This window comes from Macrobrachium rosenbergii, chromosome 7 (genome assembly GCF_040412425.1).
Source record: "Macrobrachium rosenbergii isolate ZJJX-2024 chromosome 7, ASM4041242v1, whole genome shotgun sequence".
Classification (NCBI taxonomy): domain Eukaryota; kingdom Metazoa; phylum Arthropoda; class Malacostraca; order Decapoda; family Palaemonidae; genus Macrobrachium; species Macrobrachium rosenbergii.
In genome coordinates, this window is record NC_089747.1 from 26,559,504 (window position 1) to 26,582,317 (window position 22,814).

The window sequence follows — 22,814 nt, forward strand, 5'->3', positions numbered from 1 at the left end:
CTTGCAGTGCGTTAGGCCCATTGACCGTGGCTTGCCCTGTTAAAGGATGCTGAGTTTTGGGATGCCTGGTGGTGCCGTGTACCAGGAGTACCCACCAGTCATTGGTTTTTAATGGTTGGGTTATGGTTTTAATATTGTGGTAACAAATTTCTGGCTGTATTCATTGCACTGTGTCCAGGGCAAGGATATTTACTTTGTAAAGTCTTATCAGTCTTCGGAGTACTCCTCGACTGCAAGGTTTTCCCACTGAAGTAGAGACGACTCTCGGCTTTACTGCCGCATCACCACAGGCTGAGATGAGCATCAACCAGAGGCAGTATCTTCCTGCTGCAGCTCTCTCACCAGGTAAGGTTACAACAAGCATTACACCAATGCCAGCTACCTTTCTATTTCAAATTCATCTTTATTGAGTGTTTTTGGATGGAAAATGTCCATGCTTCCCACCTCCTGTCAATGTGGGATTCAGCTATGTAGTTACTTGGTACGTTACTTATATAAAAATGACATTTTTATGATAAAATAAAGTTTTATATATACTGTACTTACCAAGTAACTAAATGATCAAAGCGCCTCCCACCTCCCCTCTCATGGACATAGGGCATAAATGAATTGGGCTCTTCAGCACTGTTATACCTACTCTTCCCCAGTAGTGGGTGGGGTCTAGTTACCTACACTAAAACAATAGCACGAATTTCAAATGTAGAACTGCCACTGTTAAGTGAAACTAACAGCTAAGTAGTTACTTGGTAAGTATATATAAAACTTTATTTTATGATAAAAATGTCATATTTTTTATTTTCTGATGATGTACCAAGAAACTCTACGTACAATAGGAACATTTCCTCCTCTATTTTATCTCATTTTTTATTTCTTGGTACAGTATTTTGTTATAATTTTCACTGCATAAATCACTGTAAAGCAATAAAAATTACATTTTTAAGATCAAATAAAGTTTTATATACAGAATACTTAACCAATAGTAATTACTTCGCTAAGAGTTCCTACTCGAACAGCAGCTTAAATTTTGAATTCCACAGTAGCAATTCTTTTGTTCTGTGTAGGTGACAAAACCCCGCCCACTTTCGGGGTAAGAAAGAGGAACAACTAACCAACAGATCAATTTGTTTATGCTAAAATGTCTATGCACAGAGAGGAGGGAAGGCTCCATCCGTAATTATTGGCTAAGTATATATTAAACTTTATTTTATCTTAAAAATGATATTTTAATGATAAAATAAGGTTTGTTCATACTTACCTGGCAGATATATATATAGCTGTATTTCTCCGAAATCCGACAGAATTTCAAAACTCGCGGCACACGCAGTGTGGCCAGGTGGTTAGTACTCATTCCATGCCGCTGGGAGGCGGAATCGGGAACCATTCCCATTTTCTATTCAGATTTTCTAGTGCCACTGTCTCAAGAGGGGAGGCGGGAGGGCACTAAAAGTATATATATCTGCCAGGTAAGTATGAACAAACCTTATTTTATCATTAAAATATCATTTTGTTCATGACACTTACCTGCCAGATATATATATAGCTGAATCCACCGTAGGAGGTGGGAAGAGACAGAATAGGATTTAGGAAACAAATAAATGTAGGCGAATGACGCCTTGGTTCCTTACCTGTTAGCATAGCTGACTTCGAGGTTATCTGTCACCCAAGCCTGCTTCTGCTAATCCAGAGTCTCCAGCAAGGTAGGGACCTATAAAGCTGGAGAGATCCAGATGACCTGTCCAAGGGGCGTGACCACAATAGGACTAGATCATGTTACCATACAGAGAGGGGAGAAGGAGCAACGACCAACCACCTGACCGCCCTATCTAAGGTAAAAGAACCTAGCATAGGCTAAAAATTGGGATGTCCACCTCAATGGCCACCCAACAACCAGAAATAGACAACAACAAGATTAAAAATACTACCTAACCCCTAAAGGATAGGATGAGTATTGCCTTCTTCTCCCAACATAGTGTCTGCGAAACGTGACGGTCCCAGCGAAGAGCAGTCTTCAAATGTCGTCTTCACATCCATAAGTAATCGGCGAACACTGAATTACTTCTCAGAAGGTAGCACCAAGAATATCATTCAGAGACATATTCTTTTGGAAAGCCATCGAAGTCGCGATAGCTCTAACTTCATGAGCTTTTACTTTCAGAAGTCTCATGTCACCTTCTAGGCAGGAGGAATGAGCCTCTCGAATAACACTTCTTAAAAAGAATGCTAAGGCATTCTTGGACATGGGAAGATCAGGTCTCTTCACCGAACACCACAGATTGTTCGATGAGCCTCTAGTATTCTTGGTCTTGGCTAAGTAACTTAAGAGCCCTGACAGGACACAAGACTCTTTCTGACTCTTGCCCAAGTATTTCCGTCAAACCTTTGATTTCAAAAGATTTGGGCCAAGGGTTTGAAGGATTCTCGTTCTTGGCTAAGAACAAAGGATTTAGGAGCATACAGCATTAGGACCCCTAAAGCCAATATGTTTGCTAATAGCCTGCACTTCACTGATCCTCTTAGCTGTCGCCAGAGCCGTTAGGAAAGACAGCTTTCCTCGTCACGTTTTTGAGGGAAGCCGAAGACAGAGGTTCAAAATTACTAGACATAAGAAACTTCAGGACAACATCCAGATTCCAAGAAGGTGTCCTGAGTTGAGGAATTTTGACAGTCTCGAAGGATCTTAATAGATCGTGAAGATCCTTGTTATCGCACAAGTTCAGGCCTCTGTGCCTAAAAACTGCCGATAACATACTTCTATAGCCCTTAATAGTCGAGACTGCCAGTTTATTCTTATGCCTAAGATAAAAAAGGAAGTCAGCTATTTGTGGTACAGAGGTCGTGGACGAGGAAACTCCTTTACTCCTGCACCATCTTCTAAAAACAGACCACTTGTACTGGTAGACCGCATTCGAAGAAGGTCTCCTGGCATTGGCGATGGCCTTTGCCACAGATCTCGAAAAGCCTCTTGCTCTGGCCAACTTTGAGATAGTCTGAACGCAGTCAGACTCAGAGCGGAGAGGTTTTGGTGGAACCTCTTGAAATGCGGCTGCTTGAGAAGGTCCACCCTCAATGGAAGCGTTCTTGGAAAGTCCACTAGGAAGGACAGGGTCTCTGGAAACCAATCCGCTGCTGGCCAGAAGGGGGCTATTAGAGTCATCCTTGCTCCTTCTGACGTTGCAAACTTCCTTATCACTTCTCCCAGGATCTTGAAGGGAGGGAAAGCGTAAAGGTCGAGTCCTTTCCAGTCCCAGAGGAGGGCGTCTATGGCTAACGCTCCTGGGTCTAGGACAGGAGAGCAATAAAGGGAAGTCTTGCCGTCCTGGGCGTGGCAAAGAGGTCCACTAGAGGGCGTCCCCAAATTCTCCACAACTCTAAACATACCTCCTTGTGAAGAGTCCACTCGGTCGGTAGCAGCTGATTTTGCCGACTGAGAAGGTCTGCTCGAATATTCTCCACTCCATAATGAACCTCGTGAGAATAGTGACCCTTGAGCATGAGTCCAGAGCAGGATCTCCCTACAAAAGTATGAACAGGGAGCAGAGATCGAGTACCCCTGTTTTTGAGGCACGCTAGAGCTGTGGTATTGTCCGAATTGACCTGGACAATTCTGCCTGCAACTTGGGCTTGAAGAAGGTTGAAGAGCCAGAAAGATAGCACCCAATTCCTTGAGATTTATGTGCCAGGACACCTGTTCCCCTCTCCAGGTGCCTGACACTTCCTCCTCCCTCTAGTGTTGCTCCCCATCCTTCCCTGGACGCCAGCGTCGGAAAACAACACTAGGTCGGGGGCTCTGAAGGCGAAGAGAAACCCCTTCTGCAAGCTTCAAGGGGGTCGAACCACCACTTTAGATGATCCTTGACAGAAGGAGATATCGTCAAAATCTCTTCCAGATTCTCCTTGTCCCTCCAGTTCTCCGCCAAGAAAAACTGGAGAGGTCTGAGATGGAGCCTCCCCAGGAAACAAACTTCTCCAGCGAGGAAATGGTCCCCAGCAAACTCATCCATTCCCTCACCGAGCATGTTTCTTTCCTAGAAAGGACGAAACTTTGCTTTAAGCAAAGCCGTTGCCGTTCTCGGGATGGAAAAGCTCGAAAAGCCACTGAATCCATCTGAATCCCCAGATAGACGATGGACTGCGTCGGGATCAGATGGGACTTTTCTTGGTTCACAAGAAGTCCCAGGGACTTCGTCAAATTCAGTGTGAAAGTCAGGTCCTCCAGACACTTCTCCGAGAAGAGGCTCGTATGAGCCAGTCGTCTAGGTAGAATGACACCCGAACACCCGCCAGGTGAAGCCACCTCATAACGTTTTTCATGATCACCGTGAAGATCATGGGAGCGGTGCACAAACCAAAGCAGAGCTCTGAACTGGAAGACTTCGTCCCCCAGCACAAATCTCAGGTACTTCCTTGATTGAGGATGAATGGGAACATGGAAATACGCATCTTGTAAGTCCAAAGAGACCATCCAGTCCCCTGGTCTTAAGGCCCCTAGAACCGACTGAGCGTTTCCATCTTGAATCTGTCCTTTGAAATAAAAACGATTCAAACGCTTTACATCTAGGACCGGTCTCCACTCTCCGACTGTTTGGGACTAAGAAAAACCTGTTGTAGAACCCGGAGAATCCAACTTCAGAACTTGTTCCACGGCTCTTTTTCTAACAACTGCTCCAGGAGGTCCAAAAGAATCTGTTGCTTCTCTCGGTGGTAAGACGGCGACAGATCCCTGGGCGACGTGCAAAGGGGTGGAAACATGAGAAAGGGGATCTTGTAACCTTTCTCTAAGACAGTTAGAGACCATCGTCACCCCTCGTGTTCTCCAGGCTTCCATAAAATAAAAAGCCTGGCTCCTACAGGTGTCTGGAGGTGAAAGAAGTCACTTTTTTCCCCCTAGGTTTAGAGGGGCCGCTCCTCTGGTGAAACCTCTTCCTCATGGAGAGCGATCTAGAGGAAGAAGTTCCTCCACGAAAGGGCTTCTTCTTCCTGGTGGACAAAACTGAAGCAGACGAAGAAGAAGAAGGAGCTGGAGGGCGTCTGAAGAATGAGCCAACAGGTCTTGCGTGGCCTTCTCCTTAAGACTAGCGGAAATGTCCCGAATCAAGGACTGGGGAAACAGATGGTTGGACAAGGAGCGAACAATAATTCTGCCCTTTGCGAAGGGGAGACAGACTTAGCAGTGAAGTCACAAAACAAGGCCCTCTTCTTTAAGAGGCCCGTACCAAAGTGAGACGCCAGCTCTTCAGATCCATCCCTAACTGCCTTGTCCATACAGTTAAGGACACTAGAGAGCTCCCCCAAAGTAATAGAGTCCGAGCTTGAAGCTTAAGATCTAAGGCTCCCAAGCACCAGTCAAAAATTAAACACCTCCATGGTGCGGAAGAGACCTTTGAGATGATGGTCGGTCTCTGACAAGGTCCAAGAAACCTTAGCAGTAGGCAGATGAGACCTACGGGAGGCGTCGACAAGACTGGTAAAATCCCCTTGAGAAGAGGAAGGAACTCTAGGGCTGAGATCTTCTCCCGTCTCATACCACATACCAGCCTTGCCTGAAAGCTTAGACGGAGGCACAGCGAAAGAGGTCTTGCCACGGGACTTCCGTTCCTCCATCCACATGTTGACTTTCTTGAAAGCCCTCTTGGTCGCCAACGAAGAAGTCATCTTCAAAAATCCAGGAGCTCTCCTAGCTTTGGAGGAAGCTAGCTGAGAAGGAGGAGAAAGAGGAGCCGAAGGCTTAAACTTGTCCCCGAACAAGTCCTTAAGCAAGCTGGTTAAAACTTGGTAGTCCGGCGAAGAGGAAGCAGGCGAGCTCGACTTCAGCAGGATCCGAATCGGCAGAAACCTCTCCGCCACAGCGGAGAAGCAACCGAGTCACCCAACACTTTAGGGAACGAAGGCCTTGAGGTCAATCGAAGAAGGATCTTCTTTTCTCAGAAGAAACAGAATGCTCTGGAACGTCCTGAAAGAGCAACCGAAGGAACGTCCAGCGGAGCGTCTTGGAGAGCGTCCTGAAGAGCGTCGTCACAGGCGTCACGCCCAAAAACCGGAAGAGCGTCCGTCGGCGTCCCTGAACAGGCGTCCTGAAGAGCGGCGACCGAGCGTCCACGGGGAAGAAGCTCGCGGCGTCCTGTTGACAGCGTCACGACGAGGAGCAAGAAGAGCTAACAGGGCGACAAGGCGGCGACACAGGAGAAGGAGGCGGCGAGCGCGGCAGGAGAAGGAGACTTCCTTGATCTCTTGACAGGCAAAGTCAAGTCCTTGCGGCGGCGAGAGCAGAGTCCTTCTCTGCAATAAGAGAAGACAACTGTCGCTGCATCTCCAACAAAATCTTCTTAGAAGGTGAAGAATCCTGTCTGGGAGGAGAGACAATCCTATGGGAAGACGATGGGGCGAGGGGACGCCTTCTTCTTCCTCACAGGAGCAAGAAAGTTCTCTCCATAGAGCGGCTGGGGCGCTCGAAACATCCTCATCAGACGAAATCCTAGACTTCTTCTGCGGTGGAAAGGCTTCAAAATAACTAGCCGACGAAGAAGACTGGAGCAGCGTCCTCTTGAACACAACTCCTCTTGAGAGGACGAGAGTCCTTACGAGAATTCCACCCCTTATGCGGGAGGGCGCCTCGGAGGGCGAAAAGCAGTCGCTGAGAATGCGGCGCCACGATCTCTGGCAGCCTGGGAAGCGACAACAGGAACTGCGAAGGACGTCAGATCGGTGGGAAGCCCCGTAACCTTCTTACGCGGCTTTCGACATGCCTTCTCCCTGAGTCCTGGGAGTCTGACAGCGGTCCAGGCCTAGAAGCATTATGGGGCCGATCTGGCGCCCCCTCCACAACACAGGGGGCACTACACTTCACAGCACTTTGGAGAGATGTCACTTTGTTCTCGGCGCCGCGGATAGAACTCATGATCTGCGCCAGGGCAGACCCTCCACAGACACAATATCAGGGCCCGAAGGCAAAACCACAGGGACAGGTGCAATATCAACTCGTTGGGATTATCAGGAGAGAAATAACCTGACTCTTGCACACACTCCTGGAGGAAGACCTCCTAACCCTGTCACGCTCCAACTTGCGAACATACGAATCATAAGACTTCCAGCTCGCATCCGATAAAGGTTCACACTCCCTTACATCGATCATCTATAAGACAAACATGCCTTCACCTCAAACAAACAGAGTGAGGGTCTACCAAGCTTCCGGTAGCCTCACCTTACAATCACTCATACAACATACACGGAAACTAGCAGAACTAGAACCAGACATAGTTAAAGAGAGGTCATAAGCAAAATCCACAACAATCCAGAAAAAGCGTGTGCCAATCCACAGTCAAGAATCAAAACCAAAAGTCAAGAGAATACTTAAGTGGGAATAAGCAAGTTAACGAAATCCAGAGGCGGAGGTACTGTAACAGATGTTAACAGTACCGGCGACAGAAAAAATCTGAATAGAAAATGGGAATGGTTCCCGATTCCCACCTCCCAGCGGCGGGAATGAGTACTAACCACCTGGCCACACTGCGTGTAGCCGCGAGTTTTGAAATTCTGTCGGTTTCGGAGAAATACAGCTATATATATCTGGCAGGTAAGTGTCATGAACAAAATGTCATTTTTATATAAGTAACTTACCCAGTAATTACTTAGCTGATTCCACATTGAAAGGTTGTGGGGAATCATGGACAGCAAAATAACACTCTACATATGAAAGTTAATGAACTAAAATAGGCTAACATTGAGACAATGTTTCTTGTTTCCTTACCTAGTGAGAGAGCTGCGCAGATAATTACTGCCTCTGGTTGGCGCTCATCTCAACCTGTAGAGACGTGGCGGTATAGCTAGAGTTGCCTCTACTGAAGTGGGATACTCTGTAGTGAAGGAGTACTCCGAAGACTAACAGCATATACAGCAAGCTTTGTGACGAAGGTCAATACTGAAGGCCAACAAAACTCAGATACTTGACCCTGCCCAGGACACAGTACCAAAACACAATAAAAAACCAAACAACAAAATCACCTACACCATAAAAATTAAACATGACCTTTACCCAACACTAAAAAACTGGCGGGCACTCCAAGTCTCTTGTACCCTCCAGGCTTCCCCAGAACTCAACACCACAAACAAGGCGAAGAGCTATATACATAGGAAGGGATACTTCCTACACTTCCTCACCCATCACTGTGCCAGCTACAGACATGGGTCCCAAGGTACTGCAGTTTTCGTAAACAGTTTCCAGGTCCCACAGATAGTGCATCACAAACACTGGCTTGCTTCTCCAGTACATTGCCTCTAGAATAGGGGATAAGGAAAGATTGTGCTAGAAAGCTACTGATGTAGCGACTGCCCTTACATCATGTGCTTTAACTTTCATGACTTTTAAGTTATTATCCTCAACTTGGGAGTGAGATTCTAAAATGATATCCCTCAAGCATAAGGAAAGGGCATTCTTTGATAAAGGTCTAGAGAGATCTTTAACCGAGCACCACAAATTAGAAAACTGCCCTCAAATTTCCTCAGTTTGGTGCAGGTAGTACCTGAGGGCTCTCACCGGGCACAGCACTCTTTCCTCCTCTTCCGTGTGAGGCCAAGGGTGCGAAAGGTTCTTGTTCTTCGCTAAAAAAACTTAATAAAAGGGAACAAGCTGTGTCTCTGTTTGAAAAGCCAATCCTCTTGTCAATCGCATGAAGCTCACTTACTCTCTTTGCAGTGGCCAGCGGTGCTAGAAAAAGTCTTTCTTTTCAAACTCATCAGCAAGGAAGAACGCATAGGTTCGAAGCGGGTACTAGGTAACCACTTAAGCACTACATCTAGATTCCAAAGGAAATTCTCCTCCTTTCTAGATTTGGTAATATCGAATGACTTAATAAGATCCGAAATGTCTTGGTTGGAAGAAGTGTCAAGACCTCTGTGACGGAAAACAGAGCTGAGCATCGTTCTATAACCTTTTATGGTGGAAGAAGACCATCCTAGTGAAGATCTCAAATACAGAACAACTGGTTGTAGAACCCCTTCGACTTGGAATTCCTGACCAATTCTATGGCCTTGTTGATGAGAGAGGAAATGTCCTGTGACCTGACGGGATTGTTGGTCAAGGGAGGCTTCTTCCTGAAGGGATAGAACATCCCTCCTCGAGTACCTTGATTACCCACTGGTCTGCCCCTCTCGAGCTCCATCTCTCCCAGAAGAGAAGAAGCCTTGCACCCACTGGGGCATGGAGGGCTGGGTTCTCAATTGCGGGCTGATGGTTTAGTGGATGACTTCTTGATGGTTAAGGGTGTAAACCTAAATGTTCCCCTACGTCTGGATTCAGATCTCTGCCTGCCCCCACAAAAGGGTCTCGACTGCAGAGGAGAAGACGTCCTGGTGGGTACAGTGGTCCAGTCTCTCTGATGCTTCATCAACTGTGTCAGAAGGTCCTGAGTCGACTTCTTATGCAAGCTGGAAGCGATCTCATTAACGGTCATGTGCGGGAAAAGATGATGTTTATTCAGCGGAGAAAATAGGAGTGCTGATTTTTGTGACGTTGTCACGCCCTTAGATGCAAAGGAAACCCACAGTTCCCTTTTCTTGAGAACGACCATTGCGTATAGTGAAGCAACTTCCTGTGAACTATCACTGACTGCTTTGTCAGCGCAAGAGAGAAAGCCAAGAAGTTCCAAAGAGCAGTCAGTCGGAAGAGAGGGATCCTGAGCTTTCTTGGCAAGAGCACCTAGACACCAATCCATAAAACTTAAAACCTCAAAAGTCTTGAAAAGACTTTTCAAAAGGTGGTCCATCTCTTGCGCCGAAAAGAATACCTTCGCCGAGGCAAGAGCGGATCTACACCCTGTGTCAATAAGTCCTGAGAAGTCCCCCTGGGAGAAGGCAGCCACTCCCAGGGAAGGAGCTCATTCAGTAGCATAAGACAGGTAACGAGACCGAGAAAGACGAGAAGGAGGAACACTAAAGCAAGCCTTCCCTTGCTCTCTCTTCTCGAAAAGCCAGTTTTCCACTTCACAAGAAGGACAAGGACAAGAGAACCAATTTAGGGAGTCCGACAGTGTCTGAAGGCTGACTACTAATTATAAAGGATGAAGCTGGGGATGTATGAGTCACAGGCGAGAAGAAATCCAAGAAGTTCTGAAGCAAAAACCTAAGAAGGGACACATAAGGAGTCTCTAGAGAATCTTGATAAAAATCCTCTCCCTCTGACGAAATAGGAAAAAAGGGAGGATCTGAGGAAGGAGACTGAGCAGTCGACAGTCTGTGCTGAAGCTGCAGAATGATGTCCAACTTAAGTTGAAGAGGGGCTAAAGCTGGATCCCAACTCGAGGAAGACGGACAATTCGTTGTTGAACTGGATGAAGCTGGCACCTGAAGTTTAAAAACAGATGACAATTCACTGGCTGGTTCTCCCAAGGCACTGGCAGCAGAAGGAATAGATGAGTGTCGACGAGGCAGAGCTCTAGAGTGAATGGAGCGTCAGGGAACTCAGGTGCTGCAGGAGGCTTGGGTGCCTCAGGAAGCTTGGCTGCTTCAAGGAGCTCAATCGAAGGTATACGTTCAGTTATTACAAGGTGCCCAGCTGCTACTGGGTGCTCAACGCTTGAAAACCGCTCATCAAGTACAGGGCACTTGGCCAAATCCGGGCACTTAGACAAAGGACTACGTTGATCATGTGAAGCAGGGCGCTTGGAGCCTGAAAGTGAACGCTTCTCAAACGAAAAGGAGTGACTATACACTCATTCCTGGCGTCCAGGAGAGAAGTGCTCAGGACTGTCCCACTTACTGCAAGAAGGCTGAGGACTGAAAGGAGGCTCCCTCAACCTTTTGCTGGGCAGTCGAGGAGCTTGATCCTTGAAAGAAGAGCGCCTCTTCAAAGGACACAACTCGTCGGGAAAATGCCATGCTTCGGCGAAGAATCTCCCAAACTAGATGAGAGCTGATGAACGTCCGAGACACCTTTCCAGCAGCTGTCTCTTGATGCAACCTGGGATGCAACAGGTTGGTCTGAGGGGGCAACTGTTCATGGGCAGACCCCACTGACCTCACTTGGGCTAACAGTATGCCTCCTCCCTGGTTCAGGGGAGTATGGCAGTGACTGATGCTCAGGAGAATCAGAGGGACGAACAGCCACCTCCTCCACTAACACTTCATTTTCACTTTTCTTGTCAAATTTATCCATAAGGACACACATTGATGCCCCTAATCAGACCACTACACCTACCACCATATTTAATCTCTGATCAAATTTACTTTTAATGTTGGCGAAGCAATCGGTCAGGCTCAGAAGTGAGGGAGCCAGGAGGAGTAGGTGGTCTAGGAGAATCAACTGATACAGGAGATGCAGGAATAATAGGAGGAGATACAACAGGAACATCTACATCACTAGACTTACGAGTTGTCTGACTAACTAATTTCTCACCGGCTTGACCGGCTGCCTTCCTTTTACGTTCTCTCTCCAATTTATTTAAATGAGAAGCCAAGGTCTTCCATTTACATTCGTCCCAATCCCTGCATTTTTCGCAAGTAGGGTTAATAGAACAAACTTGCCCTCTGCAATTTGTGCACAGGGTATGCAAGTTGTAAGTCAGTTTCATTAACCGGGTATTGCAACCTTTGCTGCAATACCAGAAACTAGAAGAACTAGTATCTGACATAACTAAACTAGCTAACAGTCAAAATCAGTATAACAGTCTAAATCGGGAATATTATTAAACAACAGTGACGAAAGGCTACCATACAAAAAAATACTTCACTGGATGGGAAGAAAACCAACAAATTTCTGGTACCTTGTCCAGAGAGAGGAGGACAGGCATTTAACAATCTACAACATGCATCTAACAATCTACAAAAAGATGAAAGACAGGGGCTCCTGTCATATAAACTCACCTGTATGATAACAGTCCAGTATATGATGGTTCGCTACCTGCCTCTCTGCCCTACGAGAGAGCACGGTAAAAGACAACAGGGAGGAGACCAGTCACTCACACACATTCTCTCCCGCTTACCAATCACCTTAGATGAGGTGAGCCAAATGAGCTACACAACTTGTTGAGCAGCCACCACAGAACCCAAGGAAAATGTGTCCAAGGGTTTGTGGGCAATGTCCCGAAGGCAGTAGGATGTAAATGTCGTCTGGCAGGACCACATACCAGCTTGTAATACCTGTTGAACCAACAGGTTCTTCCAGAATGCGAGAAACGAGGAGGTGCCCCTAACCTCGTGAGCTCTCGCCCAGACCATGCTCCCTTCTACCTCATCACACGAAGAGTATACCCACTTGATTATCTCATAAAGCCAGAAAGAGATCGTGTTCTTGGACAGCTCTTTCTTGGTCGAGCTGATACTAGCAAGGAGGCGTCAACACTCACCTCTGAGATGTCAAGTTCTCTTGAGGTAGTACTGCCGCACACTAAATGGAAAAAGTAGAATCTTGTCTCAGTCCTTAATTACAAAGCCCTCTAAGGAAGGGACTGAAAATGACTCAAGTCTGGCATCAGGGACCAATGGATTCAGAGTCTTTGCTACAAATTCCAGGAAAAACTCAAGCATAACAGATCCCCATCTCCCTGAGTGCAAACATCAAAGGAAAGGCTGTGAAGCTTGCCTACCCTCTTCGCTGAAACCAGGGCAAGCAAGAAAATCACAATTTTTTAAAGTAAATTGTATTTTTCTTAGCCATACAAACCTGAGGTCCTTTACATTAAGAATTACTTTCACCGAAGCCGGAAATGGCCGTTGAACTTTCGAACAAGGTGGCTGGACAGTCAACTACAATCCGGGAGGCAGAGTCCCGCCTGCCCAGATGTAAACATTCCAATTTGCCTTTTGGCCCAGGGTCAGACTGAGGGGTGGCAAGAGGTGGGCATGAAAATGTAATGTAAAGGACCTCAGGTTTGTAAAGTTTGGAAAAATACAATTTACTGTACTTTAAAAACTGTGATTTGTTCCAACACATTATACAAACCATTGGTCCTTTACATTAGGAAGATTCACTGGTTGGAGGAGGGAATCTGAGTGTCTCTATGAACTGACTGGAGTTCACTACACCTTCAGTTCCCTTTCTGGTCGATAGAATGAGGGGAGGAAAACCTGCCTCTGACAAAGTAATCGGGTCACAAGAAACACGAGATCAATTGTCAGACTTCTGGGCTTTTTCGTATGAATGACGAAGACGTCATTTCATACAAAAATAGGCTAGGATGAACCTTAAAAAGTCGGCGACAGTAAGGCAAATACAAATATCAGGTTTGTCTTATTGTCATGATCTCCTTCCTCCCATTGCTAGAAGAAGGAGCAGGTTTGCTTCTATGATCCTGAAAGGAAATAGAACGGAAGCTTGAAGTGTATGCCTACCTGCATCGACTGCCAGATCCAGCATGTAACGGCACGTCCACTCTCTACCCGCAGGAAGAGAGCCAGGATGAAGAGAAGGAGGAGAGGCAAGTCACTCCCACACTCATTCCTGCATCCACAACCACACATCTTAGGCAAGATGCAACCCTGTCCTGTTAAGAGGAGCTGGGTAAGCTACACAACTTTTTGAGCAGCCACCACAGGTCCTAAGGAAAAGGTGTCCAAGGACTTGTGGACAATGTTCTGAAGGTAGAAAGAAGTGAAGGTGGTCTGTTGAGACCACACACCCATCTTCAACACCTGAGGAACCGACAGGTTCTTCCGGAATGCGAGGGTCAGACCAATGCTCTGGACTTCGTGAGCTCTTGGATGGAAGGCAACAGTGTTGTCTTCTCCAGCAGCAAAGTATGCTCTCCTAATCGTCTCATGAAGACAGAAAGAAATCTTGTTCCTGGGGCACCTCCTTCTTGGTCAAGCCAGCACTAACGAAGAGTCGTCGACACTCAGGCCGGAGATGGCGAGTTCTCTTCAGATAGCGCCACAGCACTCTACCAGGACACAATAGAATCTCATCTGGGTCATTACCTACAAAGTCCTCTAGGGAGGGGATCATGAAGGACTCGAACCTAGTGTCAGGGACCGATGGGTTCTGAGTCTTTGCCACAAAGTCGGGGACAAAATCAAAAGTAACTGATCCCCATCCCCTAGAGTGTTTTACATCAAAGGAAAGTCCATGAAGTTCTCCTGCTCTCTTCACCGATGCCAGGGCAAGAAGGAAAATGGTCTTGAGGGTCAGATCGTCTGCCCCCCACCCCCCGTGTCATTCCACACCCGACAAAGCGAGTGAAGAAGATGAAGGGGAGTCCTCTCCCGAAGGAGAGGCAGCCAGAAGGGCAAATTTGCCAGGAGAAAGAAACGCTCCCGAAGGTTTAGCTACCAAGGGAGTCATCAGGGGCGCATAACCCTCAGACGGCACCTTGGAAGGCTTCCCCTGGTACTGTTTCCTCCCCTCAAACTTTGCCCACTGCTCAGCTGACATTCAGCACAAGTAGATACTCGTGAACACACGGCCCCTGCTAGAGGAGTAAAGGGCGTGTGGGTCCACATCAATATTTGACCTAAAGCTACTACACTTCTTCCTGCCAACCCAAGGACACACACTGGGGGAAGGCGGGCTTACAAGGTTTATTTCCTTCATGAGCCTGCATAATGAAAACAAACACAAAAAGCAATCAAAGCAAGGAAAAAAGAAAAGATCCTACTGGGAAAACAGCTCAACAGCAGTCAGGGCAGAGAGTAGGAAACACGTCTGCATTGCAAGACGGCCGAAAGCAAAATTGGAATGTTTACATCCAGGTAGGCAAGAGTCCCGCTTCCCGGACGATAGTCAACGGCCTAACCACCTTGTTTGAAAGTTCAATGGCCGTTTCCAGCTTTGCTGAAAGTAATTCCTAATGTAAAGGATTGATGGTTTGTATATCGTGTCAGAAAAACATGATCTTCACCAACGCAAAAGCTGAGCGGTGCGACAAATCAACAAGTCCGGAGAAGTCCCCTTGGGAGGAGGCAGCAATTCCCAAAGAGGGAGCTTCTCCAGTAGAGTAAGAGAGGTATCTCCTAAGCATCAGTCTAGAGGGAGGCCAGGCAAAGGTGGCCTTGGCCTGTTCCCTCTTTGAGGAGGAGGAAAGCACCAACTTAGGAAGCCAAGCACTGTTGTCTGACTGGTTCCTAATAAGGAAGGTCAAGGCTGAAGAAACCAGGGCAGTAGATGTGTAGTAGTCAGGAAAGCTGGCCAGAAGATATCTAAGCAGGGAAGCATATGCCAAAGGAGGAGTGGGCGCTTGATCAAAAAACCTCTGGGAGGCTTTGGGAGCAAAGGGGGGCTTTCTGTAAAAATCCCTTAATAGCTGCCAGCTGACGCTTAATCAGTTCCAACAAAGGGTCCTCCTGAACTGAAGAGTGAGCTTGAGGGGGCAACGGTGGTGACGAGAGCGCAAGAGCTGGTGCTGGGTGTACAGGAGATGGTGCCACAAGCTTAGGAGCTGGAGGCTGACGCTTGAAAGCAGGCGCTGAGCACTCTGGTGGCAACAGGTGCTCAGAGGCAGAGAGGTGCTTAGAAAACAACGACTGCCATCTAAGTGGGTCTTTTAGGCGCTTGGGGACCAAAAATGAGTGATCCACATATGGTGAAAACAACTCCGGGCTGTGCCAACCCGACACAAGGGGTCAAGCCGAAATAGAGGCAGAAGGAGGCTCAGCAAAGCTGCAGGAGGGCTGAGGGCTATGACTGGCTTCTCTATACCTCTTGACTGGAAGAGGGGAGCGGTCTGCACCATCAGAGCACCTCTTGAAAGGGAGAGACGAAGCAGGGAAGCGCCACCAGCGCCTCTTATTGGAGCTGGAACCTTCTGAATCCAATGAGAGGTGATGCACACTTACTTTGATGCCTTTCCAATGCTCGTCTGTTGACACCTGGGCACTCACTTTGATGCCTTTCCAATGCTCGTCTGTCGACACCTGGGATTGGGCAACAGGGTCGACTGAGGAGGCAACTACCCATGGACAAACACCACTAGCCTCCCTTGGATCTCAGGTGTGTCTTCTCCCAGGTTTAGGGGAGCGGGACAGGGAACTTCGTCTCAAAGCACCGGCAGGACAAGTAGCCACCTCCTCCACCTGCACAACACTACCACTACTGTATGCACATTAGAAGACACTTTTTCTGAAAACACTTTTAGGAACACCCCTAATTCAGCCACTGCACTGACTTCTAAATTAAGTTTCTCATCGAACCTTGATTCGAGGCTGACAATGGGATCAGGAATGGAAGCATGAGAACCAGGCACATGAGTATGTGGTAAAGTAGTTGGAGGGTTAGGGATAGGAGAAATAGCAAGAACTGGTGTCGAAGGGACAGTACTATCCTTTACTGGCCTAGTCAAAGGAGCAGATTCTAGATTAGCCCTATTTTCGGCTCTAGCACTTTCCATTTCTTATCATCCCAGTCCTGATATTCGCTGCAAGTATTATCCCTATTACATTCTTGCCCTCTACACTTAACGCAATTGGAATGAGAGTCGTATGAAGACTTAGTTAATCTAGTCTTGCACCCTCACTGCAAAAGCAAATGCTATAAGAACCAGAGTTCGACATTATGAGAAAAAGCTACAACAATGTTAACTAAATAGCTAATGAAGCAACTAATCATTGAAGGCCACAAAAAAATCCAAATACTTCACCAATTCCTTGAAAATACTTCCAAAAAACAATGAAGAAAGGCTGTAAAGAACACTGATGTTAGTTGAGAGCAGGCAGAAAATGAATTGAGTTCTTTGATACGTTGTTCCTCTTCTTCCCTGAAAGTGGGCGGGGTTTTGTTACCTACACAAAAGAATTGAAGCACTACCACAAATTTTGAATTTTTAGGCTGCCGTGGTTGAAAACCTATAGCTACGCAATTACTTGGTAAGTTACTTGTATGAAAAAGCCATTTTCCATGCTTAAACTAATGCAAGCATGGAGAAGAAAGAAACCCAGAGCTACCTGTTGTGCTGAGAGGTAGCCAGATGTAAGCTCTGAACCTGGAAATCTCAAACACCTTTTTTGCCATACAGGCATTTAAGGACCAATGCCCCTAATACCTGTCTCCATTTGTAGAGATGGTATCAAAAGATATCTATACAGTGAACCCCCCGTATTCGCGGGGGATGTGTCCCACACACCCCCCCGAATAGGTCAAATCCGCAAATGCTTAACACCCCTCTAAAAACACTTACAACTGCCCATTTTGATAGCTTAAACCAAGAAAAACCCCGTAAAAATGCTTATACCTGAGTATTTTAATAGTTTTATCACAAAAAGTGCATTTATTCATGAAAATTACATGAAAATACAGTAATTAGTGAATATTTCTCAGTGAAAAATACCGCAATGGGCGAATTTTCCGCGAATGATGGCTAGATATGTTCCACAGAGAAACCCATGAAATGAGTGAGTCCACAACCATGAGAACGCGAATACGGGGGTTTACTGTATATCAACCCTAGTGACACTTACCACTCTGAACAATGTCCAGGTGTGCATCCTACCCCTCACTGGATGCATCCATCCATGAAAGCATACCTGGGGAAGAGAACTAGAGTGGCATTCCCATGTAAAGTTCCTGTGTTTCCATGGTCCCAATCCCCTGAAGACACAACGTCTTGAGACTGTAAGTCGGGAAAGGAGGCAAAGTTGCCCTAGGAACCCACCTCTACAAGGACAACAGGGGAACTAAAGAACAGTGAGATCGCCGAGAAAGTTGTCACTGATACAATACAAGAACTTGTGAGCAACCTCCCAGAGTTTGCGGAATGACTCTAGTTGCTGATGTAAGCCGCAACCCAGGTGGTCACTCTCTGGTCAGTTAAGAGGACAAAAATTTCAAACTTCACCACCAAACTCCAAAAAGAGGGTTGTTCTATGGCCAAAAATGCAACAAGTTTATCAGGACAAACCAATACTCGAATATATCCAGAATACCTTTCACGAAAAAGTGCAAGTTGACAACAAGATAGACTCTTCATTAGACCTTGGGGGAAGTGACTGAATGTCCTAAACGAAAGACCTTCCTCCCAGAGTAAAGCTGAGGTATTTCCAAGACAATAAATATATGTGTATTTGAAAAATACCCATCCTTTTAGTCCCTTGAAAAAAAGAGAAGTTGCTTTCCCTTGACTTCAAGCGCCAATCTTCAGCATTGCACACACCCTTACTAGAGACACCAGAACTAACCAATCACCAAAATAATGCAGCAAGCACATATTCCGCAAGTAACCCAAAACATTACCAAGGAGAGTGAACACCCATGTGAACAACTATGGGGCCATCACCAGCCCAAAACAGAGCTTTGAACTAGTAGCCAGTCCCGTTGCAGACAAAGTGGAGGTACTTCCTAGGGAACAGGTACTTGAAAGTATTCATCCTTCAGATCCATAGAAAGCATGAAGTTGCCCTCTCTGATGGAATCCAACACTAACCATGAAGTTTCCATCTTGAACAGATTTTGAAGGACAAAATTGTTCAACTGAAAGAGGTCAAGACTGGTCTTCATTCACTTTCTCCATGAGTAGGACACGACAGCCAGAGACTGGTTGTCTATGTCACCAGAGCATTCTTCTCCAACATCCCCTCCACCAATTCCAACAGGGTCTGTGCTTTTGGAGATCCTAAGGATATGATGGGAACAGTATCAGTATTGGAGATGGGAAGGCTGATGGTCCTAAAGGTTATTCTGTTTCTATCCTCAAGGACACAAACTACCCAGGGCACCATTTCCTGTCTCTGCCACATTGCCCAAAAGCATCACAGACATCCCAATATTTCTGGCAGCCTAAGAAGGGGACTTTCTGCCTCAGTGTCCCCCTTCCTTCCTTCTCCTTCCCTTTCTTCCTGACTGCAGCATGGTGGGAGGAAATAAGGCCTCAGAACCTTCCTTTCCCTTTCTAGAGGAAGAAGACTATGTACCTTGTCTCAATCTGGGAAGAGGAGGGTTTCTCATAATACTGGACAGAGAGGGTATGTCCGTCAGAAACCAAAGATTTAGCTGCAGTTTCTATCAAACCCACAGGGAGTTGGAGGGAGACTACATGTGGATAAGAGAGTCCCAAGAGTTCAAATATTTCTTCAGCCCAGCTGCCGGAACCATGCCCTTCACAAAGATAAAAGATGTATCCAATACAAGACAGTTCTACAATGTGAGACTTCTCTGCCAAAATTTGTGCAAAAGGAGAGAAACCATATCCAGTCTTCGTAAGACACAATTTGGCTCTCTCATGAGAAAAGATGGTCAACGTCTTTTCTCCAAACACCAGCAACCTCCTAAACTTCATTTTCTCATACTCTGATAAGACATCTGTGAGAGGGAAGTCAGCAAGCATGTTCAGTCAAAGCTCCAGGCACAATGCTGCCTGGCAGGTAGGCATGGTAACAAACTCCATGGCTCCTGACTAGGATGCAGAGAGGCAGTACCTTCCTGATGGAGTCTCTCCTGGGGAGGTTATTTTTCAGTCTGCAGAAAGACAAGTCCAACTGCAGGAGAGTAGACTCCACATTCTCTGACATATAGAACCTGCTCTTGCACATACGCAGCATTGGAAGAAGCATGACTGATCTACAAGACAGCAAGAACTTTCTGACCTAGAGATAAGACAGTTCACTTGGCAAAAAACACCACAGGCTACCTGGGACCAAAACATCCTAAATAAATAATGGTGAGCTCCAACAACAAAATCAGGTTTAGGTATAGAATGGGGAAGCCTTTCGGTAATGAGCCCAATGTCCTTAGTGTGCTGCTCCAACTCGGCTTGCTGGGGTTCCACAGGTTTGAAACTGTCTGATCTCTACAGATCCCCAACTACAAAAGCTGGGTCCTCTCCTGAGCGAAGGAAGGTGTAGCCTACCAGTCTGCTCCAATGCCCACACACTGGGGTGTGGCACATGATCAGTACCACTAGTACCAGTCAATGTACCAAGGGCCAAGAATATCCCTTGCCTGGAATAGGGTTCCAAGCTATAATAATATCCTGTAAAACTTCCTATGCTGGGTGAACACAAAACTAGTAGAAGCCACGGGAGAACAGGAAAGTGGAACCCTGGGGCCCATCAAAAACCATGAGCAGACCAGGGTGCAGCACAATCAAATGCAAATTGACTGTCCAAGTACCCATGAACACCATACAGTGGAAATCTGTTGTGTGCAAACCCCATCTATATACACACACAGTCCAGGGACCATCCGAGCACCCTGACTTGAACATGTATACTTTGGGGAAAAAAATTGGTGGAAGTGTTACAAACAGTCCTCATGTCCATGAAGGGCAAGTCAACCAGAATATTGAGCACAGTCAGTGAGGCCTGCATTAGCCTTCCCTAAAACATATGGGGAAACACTGTCACCTTCCTGAGCTGGAGAAAGTGCTCATTCAAAGGCCTACAGGGCTTCTCAAGAAGTCTTCCTGGGTTTCCCCCCTAAAGAAGGAAGATGAAGCAGAAGACAAGACAGAGTTTGATGGAAAGCTAAATGACAGTAATTCATTAGATTTGGGCACAGAGGAAACAACTTAAACTCTGAGACAATAATATTTAGATATTCCAGTAGATCTTAAAGGTTTAAGGTTTAAAGGCAGGTAGCTCATGAGCTGCAAGGACAAAGGACAAGAATTTACACAGTTATAAAATGAGTAATTTTACAGAAGATCTCTGAACATGATAGAAAAGGATGTATATAATACAGTACAAGTGAGATCATTTGAAAAATTTACCATGTGTTGTACATGTCTTCACATTCATCACCATGGGGCTGTACAACACAGTTCTCCACAAGCTTTTCTGTAGAATGACCAAAAAATGTTCTAGCTACCTAACATATACAAATATGATCACTGGCCAAGCCATCTTTCGACCTAACCTACTGCCTGGAAACAAGCGATGACTGCTTATGAAACAACAAGTACACCTATGGGGTTCCCCAAGCCCCAAGCCCCAAACCCATAGCTCAAAGGTGCGGTAAGATCATGTTGCCAGTGAAACCTAATCAAGCTTCAACTCTAGCTCCCACACACTGACGTGTATGCAAAACAGTTACCAGTGTATAAATGGCCTACCCACTAACAAACCCCTAGGCTAAATTGAAGTAGGGCATAGCGCCCTTACCCGACAGATGGGGGATATACCCCTCTCAACCCGACTCCAGACAAAGCTTTAACTAAAAAAACACAGAAGCAAAAATTATTTCTTCACGTCATCAATAGGCCTAGGCCTCTTTTGGTAACTGTTCATTTGCGATAGTGGTGATAGAGGCCCCATGTCAGCTGTTCAAATTGACAAAATAAAAAGAAATAGTACAGAAACTGCTAACGTAATGAAAGGATTTTTGTGAAATAACACCAACACTTGGCTCCGGGATAGCCTTGTCCCAAGCAACGAAATAGAGCTAGCCTAGGGTCCAAGCTACGCTCAGCCCAATCATTACACTATATACAAAAACAGTAGACCAGTAAAATTTACTTACTCCTTTACAACAAAAAATGGATCTTCCAACGTCATGTCCTCATATGTAGGTTAAAATACAATATAACTGTCACTAACAATCACATAGGTTACTGATAAACACTATCAAGATTACAGAATGTAAACATTGCACTGTTCCAATACTACCTTCTGTCATCATCTTTTTAAGATAAACAAGGTCATCATTATCCGTATAAATTTCATAGTTTTTGTTTATAATTCAAAAAATTTTTTCCTTACTTATTCAGCTTATCTTTCTCACACTATTATAATATAAGATATGTACAATATAGTAAAGAGTTACAAGTTGTCATAAGATTAAAAGGTTTTCCGTTCTCTAAAAATAATTTACCACAGAAAACGCATAATTTTTCATATTCAACACTTCAACTTCTTTTCTCTAGATGCTTCCGTGCTAATATGCAGTTTCTCAGCTGCCCATTTAGTAGATCGAAATAATTTTATAGTGGATTCCTTGTCGGTTGCACAAAATGCCAATCAACATCAAACTATCTACAACACTCCGTAAAGAGCATTTCATTTCGCTCATGGTAATTTTGAAGTACTGCACAAAAGTTTTGTGGTCAAGTCGGTAACGTGACCTCTTCATGATCAATCTTTACCTTGTTCATGATTATGGTGACGTGAGTCCGTTTCCTGATACCGGACATCATAACTGCTTGGAATTTCTTGCACTTGGATCCTAAGGCTTTGTAATGACAAGCGTATCTAAAAAAAAAAAGCGAGGAGATAAGAGGGCATTGTGGCTATTTACACCCATCAAGTTTACCAGCGCGTCCTGACACGGTTCCAATTTCATAACTATTTTATGCGTCCTTTTCCCATTTTTAATATCTCCGGAATTTAGAATAATTTAGATATATCAGTGTATTTTGATATAGTGAAATGGGACGTTGTTCGACAAACCTTAACTTTGGTAACAACTACAGCCCTCACTTGTAGTGTACTAAAGTCATCAGGAAAATAATTAAAAGTGATACCAAGTACAGTTTAACGCTGAATGTCATAAAGAGAAATTATAAACAAATAGTTATTACTTACAAATTAGTGTAAATTTACTCATGGATCTAATACTACCTTAGGTAATTTTGTATGAAGAATGCAAAAGACAACACATACTTAAATTCTTCTTCTTCTTCGTCTTCTTCTCTCTCTCTCTCTCTCTCTCTCTCTCTCTCTCTCTCTCTCTCTCTCTCTCTCTCTCTCTCTCTCATTTACAATTTTCCCCTTACACATCTAGAACAGTTAACTTTATCTTTTATTGGGCATTTTTCTCCTATTTGTTAACGCATTTCATCCTGCTTCTTTGCCAGAAAGAATATGATTCTAAATAAAAAAAATCCCATAGGTTTCAGATTAGTTATTACTCATAAAGGAAATGGCCAGTACAAATTCGTTTCTCCTGCTCTAACTACTCAAAAGAC

The 22,814-nt window shown here is 45.5% G+C and overlaps 1 protein-coding gene across 2 annotated transcripts in view; it reads right to left on the minus strand.

Moving 5' to 3' along the window:
- The window catches only part of Syx6 (Syntaxin 6), a 183,553-nt gene extending 162,023 nt beyond the window's left edge, over positions 1-21,530 (minus strand). For both annotated transcript variants that reach the window (XM_067106865.1, XM_067106864.1), the window contains exon 1: positions 21,371-21,530. In XM_067106865.1, coding sequence (XP_066962966.1) covers positions 21,371-21,405 — 35 coding nt within the window. In that variant the 5' untranslated portion in view covers positions 21,406-21,530. The remainder of the gene's footprint in view (positions 1-21,370) is intronic.
- Positions 21,531-22,814: the final 1,284 nt, after the last annotated feature.